Source organism: Cordyceps javanica, chromosome 4 (assembly GCF_051103115.1).
Source record: "Cordyceps javanica chromosome 4, complete sequence".
Taxonomy (NCBI): Eukaryota; Fungi; Ascomycota; class Sordariomycetes; order Hypocreales; family Cordycipitaceae; genus Cordyceps; species Cordyceps javanica.
In genome coordinates, this window is record NC_139298.1 from 2,113,550 (window position 1) to 2,128,314 (window position 14,765).

General features: G+C 52.6%; 2 protein-coding genes across 2 annotated transcripts; one reads left to right on the top strand and one right to left on the bottom strand.

The window, feature by feature from the left end:
- Nucleotides 1-645: 645 nt before the first annotated feature.
- V2A60_006542 (P-loop containing nucleoside triphosphate hydrolase protein) lies at nucleotides 646-5,505 on the top strand (the record flags this gene model as incomplete). Its single annotated transcript, XM_083257836.1, has 1 exon — nucleotides 646-5,505. The coding sequence occupies one exon, from the start codon at nucleotides 646-648 to the stop codon at nucleotides 5,503-5,505; it is 4,860 nt and encodes a 1,619-aa protein (XP_083113962.1).
- A 794-nt stretch (nucleotides 5,506-6,299) lies between these two features.
- On the bottom strand, nucleotides 6,300-10,563 carry V2A60_006543 (uncharacterized protein; the record flags this gene model as incomplete). The annotated part of the gene is made up of 4 exons (XM_083257837.1): nucleotides 6,300-6,635; nucleotides 6,682-8,276; nucleotides 8,334-8,681; nucleotides 8,826-10,563. 4 exons carry the CDS (start codon nucleotides 10,561-10,563, stop codon nucleotides 6,300-6,302), a joined length of 4,017 nt encoding a protein of 1,338 aa, XP_083113963.1.
- Between the last annotated feature and the right edge of the window lie 4,202 nt (nucleotides 10,564-14,765).

Genomic DNA, 14,765 nt, shown 5'->3' on the forward strand with positions numbered 1-14,765 from the left:
TGCCAAACAAGAAAAAAAAAAAAAAAAAAATCTCTCCTCTAACCTGAGGATTCTTTACATCAACATCATCAACTTGTTGCGAAATACCTTCCTTTCAAAATCTCGCTGGCCATTTGCGACTAGAGTCACGTAGCATACGCACGCACGCACGCCCTCCTCGTCCTCCTCCTACAGGCCAAATTTCACATCCGCCACTACGCCGACTCGGCATCCGACTTTCGCGATCCCGACCTCACTCAAACAAACACCCAATCCTTTGAGGCCATTTTTCTTCCTTTTGTTCTTCTTTGCCTTTTCTTGGCATCGTCCTTCGCTTGCTTCTTCTTTTCTCTTCTTCTTTTCATTTCGAATAATCGCTTCCAGTTTCTTTTTGGGTTCCTGCTTCTCCCTACCGAATGCTCTGATACACCTGCAACGCCGCATTCATGCCACATTTGTCGCGTTGAATCTGACACAACCGCCAACACCACCACGTCTTAGACGACAAGCGTCAAGCGCTTCGGCCCGTGCCGGCGTTCTCTGACGTGCTACAACAAGTAGCTCGAACCGGCCGCTTCTCATCACCCTCTCCCTCCGCCGTGGCCCTCTTCGATACACCGTCGTCGCCGTGACGCCCCGGTTGGCGTGTCGCCCCAACTCGCCACCATGGCCCTCATTCGGCAGACATGGACGCTGATGCGTAAAAACTTGCGCAGTCTCGTATTCAGACATTTTGTCGTCATCTTCATCATGGCCTTTCTCGTGCCCCTCATCCTCTCCGTCTTCTTCAGCTTCGCCCGCAACCTCTTTGTCCCGCCGGCCACCTTTGGCATCGGCGACGTCCGGCCGCTCATGCCCATCAACGACGCCTTACAGCGCGGCAGCGACGCCGGACGCACCAAGTTTATCCTCGTCAACTCTGGACACACCGGTGGTAACATTGACAAGGTCTTGGACGACGTTGCCAGTACGATCCAGAGTGCCAACGCCGGCGTGAGCGTCGTTCGCGTGAGCAACGAGAGGGACATCGTTGCCGAGTGTCGCAGCACACTCCGTGGTGTCACTTCCTGCTTCAATGCCGTCGTCTTTCGCTCCTCGCCCGACGAAGGAACTGGCCGAATTTGGAACTACACCATTCGCACAGACGCCGCCTTCTACCAAGAGCCGTTGAAGATCGAGGTCGACAAAGGGGATAATGTTGAGCAGATATACTTGATCCCCACCCAGCACATGGTTGACAAGGCCATTGCCAAGATCTCCGACCCCAGCCAGCAGGACCCTCTCGCCAATGTGCAGGAAAAGACCTTTACCAGCCTCACGACCGAGCAGCGCCTTGCGCAGACCCGCCGGCTCTACCACAGATCCATCATCAACTTCATGGGCGTCGCCTTCATCGCCACCATCCTCTGGATCTCATATCACTTGACCGGCTACGTAGCCACCGAGAGGGAAACAGGCATGTCGCAGCTCATCGACGCCATGATGCCTGTCCGGAAGCCCTGGATGGCCATGTTTGCAAGGCTAGTTGCTCACCATTGGTCCTTTTCCCTCCTGTACGCGCCCGCTTGGATCATCGGCTCTCTGGTCATTCGCTTTGGCGTCTACACCAACACCAACGTTGCCATTGTTCTCATCCTTCACATTCTTGCCGGCCTCGCCTTTGCCTCCATGTCAATCATGATTGCCTGCTTCTTTAACAAAGCCCAGCTCAGCGGCATAACTGCAACATTGTCTATGCTGCTGCTCGGTATCCTCGCCCAGGCGCTTACGAGACCCGACACTGGAACGGTTGCTTTCCTATCCGTCCTTTTCGCGCCCTGCGCTTACGTCTATGCCATTATCCATATGTCCTGGTTTGAGCGGTACAGTCACGCGGCCAGCCTCACATCCAGCCAGCCCGAAGCTTCTTTCCATTTACCAGGAATCTTCTTTTGGATCATGCTCATCATTCACATCTTGGTCTACCCTCTCATTGGAGCGGCCTTCGAATACACGTTCTACGGTACATCGACCAAGGGCCGCAACGTAACAAGCAATACTGCCTCCATGCAGGACGATGCTGTGCAGTTACATGACTTTAGCAAGATTTACCAGCCCAACATATTTTCTCGCCTATTTTCCTTTGCTTCCAAGAACCCTGCTAAGCCTGTAGTCGCCGTTGACAAGCTTAACCTCAACGCGGGCCGCGGTCAAATCGTCTGTCTCCTGGGAGCCAACGGCAGCGGTAAAAGCACAACTCTGGATGCCATCGCCGGTCTGCACAGACTCACAAGTGGCTCCATCGCCATCGATGGCACCGGTGGCCTGGGAATTGCGCCGCAAAAGAACGTATTGTGGGATGATCTCAATGTGATTGAACACCTACGCATCTTCAATCGACTGAAATCGCCCAAGAATCCTGCCAGCAAGGACGAGATCGACGAGTTGATCAAGGCTATTGACCTCTGGCCGAAGCGCAAAGCTCTCTCCAAGACGCTCTCTGGCGGCCAGAAGCGCAAGCTCCAGCTAGGAATGATGTTGACGGGTGGCAGTGCAGTGTGCTGCGTCGACGAAGTTAGTAGCGGTATCGACCCCTTGTCTCGCCGCAAGCTCTGGGACATTCTCCTCGCCGAGCGCGGAAAGCGCACCATGATCCTCACTACCCATTTCCTCGACGAAGCTGACCTGCTTGCCGACCACATTGCCATTCTTTCCAAGGGAACTCTGCGAGCGCAGGGCACCTCTGTCGAGCTAAAGGACAAGTTCGGGGGCGGATACCGTGTCAACGTCCACAAGACTGCTGCGACCAAGTCACTGCCCAGTGTGGAAGGCGTCAAAAAGAAGGATGCTTTTGACCAGGTAACCTACGTCGCCCCATCGTCGGCCCTTGCTGCAGCTGTCATCAAGAAACTCGAAAGCGCTCAAGTTCCCGACTACCGGTTCTCCGGCCCTACAATCGAGGATGTTTTCCTGCAAGTCGCGGAAGAAATCAAGGACGAGGAGGCTTTCCGAGCCGGCCAGGCGTCCGCGGAGAAAACGCGTGACCCGGACGATACATCCCAAACCGAGCAGCAACCGCAAGGGTTACAGCTCATGGATGGAAAGCAAGTTGGTTATCTACGCCAAGCCTTAATCCTGTTTGCCAAGCGAGTCACCATCCTCAAACGCAACTGGCCAATCTACGCGATCGCATTCGTCATTCCCATCCTGGCTGCCGGTCTAACAAGCCTCTTTGTGAGCGACTCGAAATTGCAAGGCTGCGCCCCTGGTGACCAGGCGTCCAACTATGGCACCGAGGATGCATTCAGCCAAATTTTAGACTCGGATACCGCTAACCGGCTGACCTTCCTCGCCGGTCCGGGCTCCAAGGTGTCCACCGACAGCCTTTTGAGGCTGTTCAAGCCCATCTTGGACGGGTCCACGGACGGTGCCTCTGCCGGAGCTGGTCTTCTGAGCAGTTTGAAGTTCGTTGACACTTTCGATGACTATACAAATTACATCACAAACAATCCCGGAAATGTTACCATGGGCTTTTGGCTGGGCGATGATAACAGCAAGCCTACATTTGCGTGGGTCGCAAACCTGTTCATAACCAGCTCCATCCTGTCGCAGCAGCTTCTCGACGTTTTGCAGACAAACACGTCCATAGCGACGACCTGGTCACCTTTCGACACACCTTTCAACCCTGGCATCGGCGATGCGCTCAACCTGGTCATCTACATGGGCATTGCTCTTGCCGTGTACCCAGCATTTTTCTCCCTCTATCCCAGCAGCGAGCGCCGTCGCTTCGTTCGGGCTTTGCAATACTCAAATGGCGTGCGTCCGCTGCCCCTCTGGTTGGCATACCTGGTATTTGACTTCATTGTGGTTCTCGTCAGCTCTGCCATTGTCACCGGTGTATGGGCGGCGCTGTCGAGTGTTTGGTACAACATTGCGTATATATTCGTCGTCCTGTTCCTTTACGGCTTGTGCTCCATTCTCTTCTCCTATGTCATTTCGCTCTTTACCAAGTCACAGCTGGGGACCTTTGCGTGGTCCGCCGTCCTGCAAGCTGTGTTCATGCTGGGCTACCTCATTGCCTATGTTTGCGTACTGACCTACGTGGACGCCGTCAATATTGACAAGGTGCTGCGTGCGACGTATTTTATCATTGCTATTGTCTCCCCAATCACCTCGGCCATGCGGTCGCTCTTCATCGCGGCGAACCTGTTCTCTATCGCCTGCGACGGCACCGTCCTCTCGCCCAACCCGCAGGGTCTGCTCTACTACGGCGGCCCCATCCTCTATCTGGCCGTCCAGTCTGTCATCCTGTTCCTCATGCTGCTCTGGCTCGACAGCGGCTCGCGCTTCGCATGGCTACGCCGCATTTTCTCGCGCAGCCGGCCGGCCCAGGATCCCGAAACCATGGACCAGGATGTCCTCGACGAGCAGGAACGCGTCAGCGGTCCAGGTGCTCAGGATGACGGCCTGCGTGTCTCGCACCTGACCAAATCCTTTGGCAAATACACCGCCGTGGACAATGTCAGCTTTGGCATCAAGCGCGGTGAAGTATTTGCCCTCCTCGGACCCAACGGTGCCGGCAAGTCCACCACCATCTCTGTGGTCCGCGGCGACCTGAAGCCCAGCCGCAACGGCGGCGACGTCTTCATCGAGGACGTCTCCGTGACGAAGAACCTGGCCCTCGCACGCACGAACCTCGGCGTGTGCCCACAGATTGACGCGCTCGACCAGATGACGGTTCGCGAGCACCTCGAGTTCTACGCGCGCGTGCGCGGCATCTCCGACATCCAGCACAACGTCTCGGCCGTCCTGGCCGCCGTAGGACTCGAGGCCTTTGCGACGCGCATGGCGCACGCCCTGTCTGGCGGCAACAAGCGCAAGTTGAGCCTCGGTATCGCCCTCATGGGTAACCCGGCCGTGGTGCTGCTCGACGAGCCCTCGTCGGGGCTCGACGCCGCCGCCAAGCGCATCATGTGGAAGACGCTCGCCGCCACCGCCCGCGGCCGCTCCATTCTCCTCACCACCCACTCGATGGAGGAGGCCGACGCGCTCGCCGGCCGCGCCGGCATCCTTGCCCGCCGCATGCTCGCTCTCGGCACCCCCGACGAGCTGCGCCACCGCTTCGGCGACCTCGTCCACGTCCACCTCGTCGCCGCCTCGGCGCCCCGCACCACCGACGAGGAAATGGCCGCAATCATCGCCTGGGTCCGCCACCGCCTGCCCTCCGCCGACGTCGACCACAAGACGTACCACGGCCAGCTGCGCTTCACTGTGCGCGCGCGCGACCTCGACACGGGCAGCGGCCGCCGTCGCCCCGCAGGGCAGGAGCAGGGCGAGGCCGTCTGGCCGCTGCCGGGCCCCGCCGGCAGCGAAAAGGATGACGGTGCGTCGCGCGCCAGCGAGTCGGCCGTCGGCAATCTCGTCGTCCTGCTCGAGGAGAACAGCAAGCAGCTCGGAATAAGCAACTACAGCGTCGCGCCGACGGGTTTGGATCAGGTCTTCCTGTCCATTGTTGGGGAGCACAACGTGCAAGAGGAGAATACGTGAAAGAACTATTGTTGTATATATCGAAATGCGCCGTCGTTCTAACTGGCAATTTCTCAGACCCTGTTCAATGTTTACATGTTTGCGTGTCTTGTTTTTTTTTTTTTTTGGTCTCATCTATTGATGGGAGGATACCACGGCGTGTAACAGCATGATTTTTTCCCTTTTAAGCATGATAGACTTCTTATGTTATAGACACAATCATTGAATACCACAGAAAATCACTCTGGTTCCTGTTTGGTAGTTTCCAAGTCAATATTGGCATCGGCGGCAATGTTTCAGTTTCAACTTGGTCAATTGTCCTACATTGCAAGCATTTTATTTTCGTGTGATAATCTCGTCGTGTATTTGGATTATAATAGTACAAAAAATTACTAGCCTGGAATATTCGTTTTCTTCCGTTCGCCTGGATACGTCCTCCTGAAAATCAGTTTGCCCAGCAAATTGAAGAGAAATAAGAGAGAAGAAACAATATCCTTCCGGTAGTCGTGTATAAATGCATGCGTGACCCAAAAAGACGGGTTCGGTGCTTTCAGATGCTTTGCACAAAAAAACATTAGACATTCCAAGAAGAAAAAAAAATCAGACCGCTCTCACCCGTTGCTCCATCATGGCCAAAACAAAACCGAGCCTCTCAGAGATGAGAAGCAACCATCATGAGAATCCAAATTTCGAAACGCCTTTTATCCATCTACTTTTACCCCGTATGCGTGATCCCGTCCGTCTGACACCTTGCTCTATATTTCCGTTCGTCCCCAGTGCAGTCGACATGCCAAAAAATCATTTCATCAGAGGCGTCATGAACCGGTCTCCGCTTCAGATGTTGGCCGACTGCAGAACCAGCCGCCTGCTTCCCACTCTCCTGGCACGTACACGGACGTATTACGCGCCTCGTCGTTATGAATCCCTCCCATCAACACACTGAGACGTTTAAAGTCGATCGGCTTCAGAATCCAGGCGTCGAACCCGGCATCAATATACGTCTGGCGCTCCTTTTCGAGTAAGGATGCAGAGACTGCAATGATTGGGACCCTTCCATTGCGCTCAGCCAGGTTTGAATGACCTTCTTGTTGCGATTCATTTTCCATCGAGCGGATCATTTTCGTGCTAGTTAGTCCATCCACAATGGGCATCTATCCAAATTAGTACTGCTCGTAGCCTTTCTGATAAAAAGCTTACCTGCATATCCATCAGAATCACGTCCACCGCCGAACCGCTAGACTTGAAGAGCGCAGCACAATCCTCGCCATTGACAGCGTGGGTCACGGTATGACCAACGCGCTCAAGACGTTTTCTCAGAACCTTTAGATTTATAGGGTCATCTTCGGCTATAAGAGCCCTCAAAGGTATCTCTTGGGAAACACTGTCGTTTCGTGGTCGCCTGAACTGGCGCCCAAACTGGTTCGGTTTCTCTGCCGGCTGCCCCGGGTCTGGGGCTTGTTGAGATTGTGCGCCGTAGTCGTCCGGTATTTTAACCGCCTTGACGGGTGTCTTGGAATCTTTGACTGGCACGGATCCTAATTCAAAACGCGATGCTGATGTCAAGCTACCCCGTTTGGACTGCTCCGGGGATGTGCGACCGGCTGACAAGCCAGACAAAGAGGCAGATATACTAGTGCTGCCCCTTGAATGTTTCCTGGGGTTGAAATAATCGATATCTGTGCTGGCACCAGCAATTGGTGTTTGTATAGCATCAATGAGACGATCCGTATCGCTTTTTCCGCTTTCGTAACTACCACGACTACCGTGACTGCCACTGCGACGACTACCACTACCGATGCTCAAGTCCCTCAATGTAGGGACGGTAGAGCCCGATTCCCTATGCACCAAGGTTATCTCGCCGTCTGATGGCTTCGATTGGCGTTGTGACGCTCGTCTAACAGTGTGCGTTGCCGGTCCGTCTGATCTTGATGAATCAATCTCGCTGTCGGGCAATTGAAAGCAGAGTTGAATGGTGAATCGAGAACCTTTCCCGACTTCCGATGTTAACCTGAGTTGTCCATTCATGTTTCGTACAATTCTCGCTACAACGGCCAAACCAAGCCCAAGCGCTTGCGAAGAGTCAGCACTATCTGTTTGGCTTGTTGAGTCCCCTGGATTGGAGATCGTTGCGCTGACTTGCTCCAAATCGCGGGAAAGAGCATCCAATTGGCGAGCGCTCATTCCGGAGCCAGTGTCATTGACTTCGAATTCGATAGTTGCTTGCTTTTCTTCCAACTCTGTCACTTGAATATTAATTTGGACGGAGCCCTTCTCAGTATGCTTAACCGCGTTTGCAGTGACGTTGGACAGCGCCTGTCTCACACGACGTGCATCTCCATGAACGAACTTCGGTAATCCATCATGTCGAAATACTTCATAAGAAAGACCTTTTCTATGGGCATCAATTTTGAATGGATCTGTTGCCTCCTGAATGCAGGGGCCCAGTTCAAATACCTCATCCTTGATCAGGTTCTGGCCTTCTTCCGCTTTAGTGAGGTCAAGAAGATCATTGATAACATATATGAGCGATTTTGAAGCAGAGTGAGATCTTGCGAGGTTGTCTCTGGTCTCGCTATCGAGGCTACCTTCGAGGGCGATTTCGAGGTAGTTGATAATGGCATTTAACGGTGTCCGGACCTCGTGCGCAGAATTGGCCAACAAAAGCCGTGTAAGCTTTGTGTTTTGTACTGCAGCCTCCTTTTGCCTCCAAATTTCGATGAATTTGCCATAAACAAGACAAAGAACAGAGGCTGTCTCAACTTGCTCCTCATCCCATTCGCGGCACTTGCCCACTACAGTTTCGTTCCAAACTTTGAAACTTGCTCTCGGTTCAAGATATGCAGCCGTACCTTGTCGAATGTTCTTTTCGTACGGATTTCCAGCCCATTTGACCTCTTTGACTTGTCCCTTGCGGAAGAAGACGATGAAGTCATTGCCACCAACGCTAAGTGGGACATAGAGGAATCCTGCAATGAAATGAAAACCAGGCGGGTATCGTAGATCAGGAAAGTCGAGTCTGACGTCTTGCGATGCCAGAACTGAGGTGAGTCTACGCATGCGCAGGTATTCGAGTAACGCCAAGGCTTCTTGACTATGTTCCATGACACCCAACATCTTCGTCTCATCTTTAATCGAAAGGAGGCCGCAGTCAGCATCAAACAGTTTCAGCAGATCATCAGAGGATGCCACAATGTAGCCTGACGGGTTTTTGTCAGTAGGTGAAGTATTGATGAGCTTCCGAGCCTGTAGACGAGAAGCATAAGAAAGTCGTTCTATGTTTCTGGAAGCGGTTTCGCCAACTAGTCGACATAGTTTACGAACAGGAAACGATACTCTCATACCGCGATCTCCATAAGAATGGCAGGCTATCAAGCCCCAAAGTTCGTTGAATGCATTGATGGAAATGGACATGGAGGATCGAACCTCCATGTTTCCAAGATACTTGACGTGAATGGGGGACATGGCGCGAAGGTATGCATGTGTCATGTCCAAAGGGACGTCCAAGTCTTGCTGAGAACGACAGACAATTCGAGCCGTAGGCTGGTCACGATCATACAGCAACCGTACTTTGTTCACTTTGTACAGCTCGCGGGCCTGACGGGGAATATCTGAAGCCGGGAAGTGTAGACCCTTGTAAAGATCAAGAGTGTGAGAGGTGTCAACCAATTCGGTAACGACTTTGCCGTTGAAGCTCGAGTCAAATTGATAAATCATGATGCGGTGAAAGCCTGTGAGTTCCTTCACAATGCCAATAAGAATCTTCAGAAATACTTCGAGAGTGGCTGCAGATGCTAGCTGCTCTTGTACCTGGGACAAAATGTCAAAGACTTGCATAGCCCCTTGCTCACCACGGCGTTTCCGGGCGCTTCGAAGAATTCGCAGAGGCTTGCTGATTATCTCTGTGCTCTCTTGAATGGCTTGCTCGGAGGGATTGCTCTCGAGGGTGTCGGTTGGCACATCGGGCGTAAGCTCGTTTGGCGGTCGTAAAGGATTCTCGATGTCATCATCCAGCTCAAACTCACAGATGACGAGGTCTGGATGAGCAGCATTGATGTGTATAGCGCACCAGAGCTTCACTGCTCTGCCAATCTTTGGGTGGCGGATAGAAATGCTGAGAATTTCGGGCCCGTTGGTGGCAGGATCCGCGTCCTCATCCTTGATGAAGTCGATGTGGTCGAGAAGGTTGTCTTGTTGGTCGTCCGTCATAATGTCCAGAAAGTTTGTTAAGCGAAACAGCGACCTGGGCGAATATCCGAGGAAGCGTTTCGAGTTTTCGCTGACATAGCGAACAAGAAAATTGCCATCTGTTTCTTCATGCATAGCTAGCAGGCAGCCAAAGCCCTGGACGGCACCGGGAGTATGGATGGGCTCGTCCTCGCACTGCTGCAGCACACCGTCTCTTCCTGTGATAATGGCGTGGCCCTCCTCCGTTTCAACGTGGGTAAAGCGAGTTGTGACTAAGGGGACATCGGTAGAGGACTGTGCTTCGGATAGCTGGGATGACAATTCCGGCTCGCCTTGGTGGCCAGGTCGGCCAAGCGCACCGGATTCAACATCACTCCCAGGATCGGATGCCGTGATGTCGAGCTCGATTGGCGCAATCGAGGCAGACGGGCGGGAGTTATCGGTCTGGACGGCGGAGTTCAGCTCGACAGATGCCCTGGATCGGCCACGACCAGTGGGCGACATGGCGGCGGGCGATGGAGGAACAGAGCCAGGCCGAGTATCCAGAGTGCCACCTCTCGACCGAGTCGACCTGGCGACTGGAGTTCCAACGGAACCGGCGTACGAATGGCGGGAGGCGCGTTCATCGGCTTCTGACCTCGCACTCGATTTATCGACACTAACAACAGAGCGGATAGGGAAAACGAGATCGCTGACTTCAGTGACGGCCGAGGGAAAGCCTATGTAGGAATCTGATGTGGCGCTGGGGGACGTGGCCGGCTCACGGCCGGCGTCTGAGGAGAACTGCGATGCATCGCGATTGAGCGAGAGGGGTCGAGACTGGTGCGATGGATGGCGACGGGTAGCGTTTTCGGTTTGGCGCTCGTCGGTTCGATCGGCCTGCGGGCTGCTCATCCTGAGGAGAAGCCGCTTCGGCACGACGAGGCTACAGCGAACGGTAGCGAGGAGGCAAGCCGTAGTATCATGCGAGAAGGGGGGGAAAAAAAGTAATCAAATACTGGTGGTTCAAAAGCGTAGGCGCAGGTGGGGTGGGAAGCTAGAGCAACCAAATAAGTCGTATACGGACGGTGGCGGAGACGGGTAGTCTAGCCGCAGTCTCCCAAGCAAAGACGGGGGGGAAGAGGGTTGAGGCCGAATCTAGTAGACAGTAGTAGGGAGCGGCATGAAACGGGATAAATGAAGGTGATGGAAGGGAGCTGGAGATGGAGCAACGATGAGACGAGACACGCCGTTTAGCTTGGTAGCAGAGCCGCCCTCCAATGCCAATAAAGTGTAAGATGATGGTGGTGATGAAGGTGCCCACAGGTGCCACACCAGCCACAGTCGCCGGGCCTGGACGACTCTTTGACTGTCGAGACAGGAAGGTGGGCTGGTGGGGGTAGTGACGCCTCGGTAGCCTTGGCCCAGGATTACTATACTGGAGGAGGTAGGGTACATACCGAGTAGGTACATTAGTAGGTTAGTAGGTAAGGTTGTCACCGTTTGCGCCACTGGCGACTGCTGCTATTTTTTTTTGTTATCCTTCTTTCTCCCTCCCATCTTCTCTGCTTCTTGGGCTGTACCAGCCAGATCATTCCAGCCTTGTGCCCTTGTTTCCTTGCTCGACTCCAATCTCCCTTGAGCCATTCAATCTCGCCACAAGCCTTGGACTGCTTCCCCACAAGTCTCCGGTGCAGATGCTCCGGTCTGTCGATCGCACCCAGCCCACCTTCTATATATATTAAACCTCCGACCGTCCCACCTCAACTTCACCATCTTGACAGTCGATACCCATTTTCACCTCCAGCACCGCAACGACCAAGCGTTTACGTTTGGCGCGCATCTGCATTTATCGTCTTCACAAGTCGAAGGCGATCCAGAACCGTCAATGCCGCTAGCGACCCCAACATGACCCCTGTAAGACAGTGCAAGCACTGTGCGACACTCTGACGACACCGTGAGTCCCAACACCAGCATCGATGTCGGTCTTGTCGCACTCTTCGTCCTCGATCCAAACAGTTTCGCCCCAGAGGCTCAGCACATCACCTTCGCCCAGACTTGCTCGTTCATCCGACTAGAATCACTCAGTGGCGGGTCAGGCTCAGCTCCAAATCCACTCACAGGGTATTTGCGAAAACGCCATCGGCATGAGGCCCATACGAGATCCTTGGCCACGTACTTCTCATCGACGCTTCATTCCGATGTACAAAATCCATTGCGGCCGCCTTGATTTCTCGTAAGGATTTTCAGGTTCAGAGACAGCCCACGACTGCTGCCAATGCCCAGTCAACCCCGAGTTGATAATGACTTGACTGTACTGTAAAAGTGCCTGGGGTGGAAATATACAGCTATTGCAAACACGGGTGGCTCTCATCGTAGGAATTGGCAATTTACACATTTTTCCCCGTAGATTCTATCTACCCTTGTCTTGCATGTGCGCAGTCAAGCCCGCATGCAAGACGTTCAGCTGTATTCGGTGGGAGCATGCCAATGAAGACTTTCTGCTTCCAATTTCTCAACTTCCGAGTATGTATTACTCGATATCTAATGGCAGCTTTGAGCTATAGGCACTTTGTGCGCATGAGAAGTCTCCGTCATGATCTCAATTCCCATCATCACTGCCTCTTTCGAAATACTAAATGGCTTAGATAGTGCACAAGATTTTCACCATTCTTCTCAAGCCGTTTCGCCTTGTGGCTTCGTGAAAACCACGACCTAAAGGGGGGCAGTTTTCTCCGTCAGCAGTACTTTGGGCAGAACACAGGTAGGGGCCATGTCTCTCGGCCTTTGAGAAGGTGTCGCCATGATCTTGTATGAGCTCTGCATCCAACATTATATCTTTGCCAATGAGCATCGCAAATATCCGCAACAAGTTATATCTACTCTACTCGAACACGAATCAACGTTGGACTGCGGCGCTGCTACTTGCATAAAAGGGCCGGACTTCTCAACAAGTAGCACCTGGGATGACGGTTGGCGATTCCCTTGAACCAGGCTCCTAAACAAATTGAATCATACGCTTCTAGAAATGATTCTCTCGAGGATCTTGACATTGTAGGTATTGAATATGCAGTATCAAGGGTATTGGGTGGCTGTGAAACGCACAAACAGACACCCCAACAACTATATAATTGCCGTTCAAAGTCTGGTTGATGGCTGCAACGCGTTTCCTGTATGCTCTTTGATATTCGATTTCAAGTCCAGAAACCCTCGTGGATTCAATTTCACAAATTGCAAACCTTAAATCGCGTCAATTTGAGCTCAGTCCGGAGTTACTTGGTAGCACCATTCATAGCTTCTATTCGTTGCACGCCGACTTCGTGTGATGGCACTCAAGTCTCGGCCGCAGTAACAGTTTCGTAGTAATCCGATACGAAACTTGGGTTCTCGTCTTTCCATTGCCTCAAATCGCCATCAACTAGCTTTGCTCTACCATTCCGGGGCAATGGCACAGTAGCTTAGCTCGTGCGAAGAAGCTGGCCCCTCCTACTTCACCAGAAAGCGAAATTGATGCATGGATACCACACGTAGACTGAAGGGGTTTGTAAGTTTAGATGTGTCTAGTATGACTCTAAACCATGATCGCCTTTCTTTGACGGTCCTAGCTTTGTCTCTCTCGGGCCGTCTCGGAACGGGATACGCGCCTTGTCCTGGCTTTGTCAACGACAGCTTTCGTTCTCAACAGCGAGTAAAATTTTCTAATTATTTGCATTTCCATATTATTAGCTCCCTTTGGAGGTATGCGTCCTTTGCTGCTCTTTCCCGGAATGCGCTGCCATCACCGGACAGCGACGATGAAGAGTATGACGACAGGGGAGGCCACTCAGTGCCATATCGTGGCGGGTGTATTGAGCGAGGCATGCAATACTATTTTGTTCTACTACAGAGTATCTGGGTCTTTGAGATGGCGAAGATGACAAAGACTCGCGCTCGGCGTTGGATGAACGCAATGCTAGGAATGAACGTAATATAATTTGCTGTTTAAGCCCATCCCCTGTGGCATATTCTTGAGCTCTCCAAGTGTGAGACTTTCACTATCTGTACAGTCGGAAATCCGATTTCGAGCATAAAATGGACGCGTACTGGTGGGAACGACGGTGGTCAGCGTGCACTTCGTCATACATGCCATTCAGTGTCGGGGCATGGTTACGTCCAGTAATCGGGTTTCCAGTTTTTGGCATTCAAGGTATGTCTCCTGACGAATAGCTTGGTGCCTCAAGAACGAGCGAATTTTTGTTTGCAGAGCTCAACTATACCATGATAGTACGTTCTGGGAGCTACGTATTCTACGTCTTGAAAAATCACAATTCGTCCTGGAGATAGGGACCAATCGTTCAGTTCTCTGTACTACATTAACCAGTGCTCAATGGCAGGTCCCGTGTCTATCCAGTAATATGTTTCGTCTTGCTCAAACTTCAGGTTCTCAAGGTCACGCACATCACGACTAGTTATACATCGATGGCTGGCTGCTGGTTGTTGCGCAAGTCTGGAACTCCTCGTTGGTATGTATTATCACATCCGGTCATAGTTCAGGCAACGCTACGGAAAGAAGTAGTTTCAGATGCCGCTTCCTGTCCTGCATCTTGGCGCGCAGTCACTACTGGTATTGGCAGGAATATGAATTGGTGTGAGCTTGTAGAGTCCGACCGAAGAAGACGGCTTCTGTGAGACACTGGATATATCTGACAAGAAGAAGGTACTCTGGTCAAAAAAAAGCGACCTTCACTTCATTTATATTATTACCACAACGATAAGACATGTCTTGGGAAGCTGTTGCCCAGGTTTGAAGGCTTCTTTCTTTGGTCTACATGGAACAGAGCTTTTTCCACATTCGTGTCAGTGCAATCGCCATCCGACTATTACATATCACTGTCCATCTTATTGGCTCAACTCAAGAGTGCTCGACGCCGCGCGACGATGCGGCTTTGTGAAACTCCATGCCGAGATCCGATCACGCAGGCCTCTAGATGGACAAAGGAGAATTTTCACGCGAGCCATCCTATTAAAGCCACCGGAGATCTGTTCGGCGGTGTTGTCCGACGGTATTGTCTGACGGTGCGCCTATGTACACTGCTGCCAGGATATCTCTATGTTCTCCGGGGGAGATCGAGCCGAAG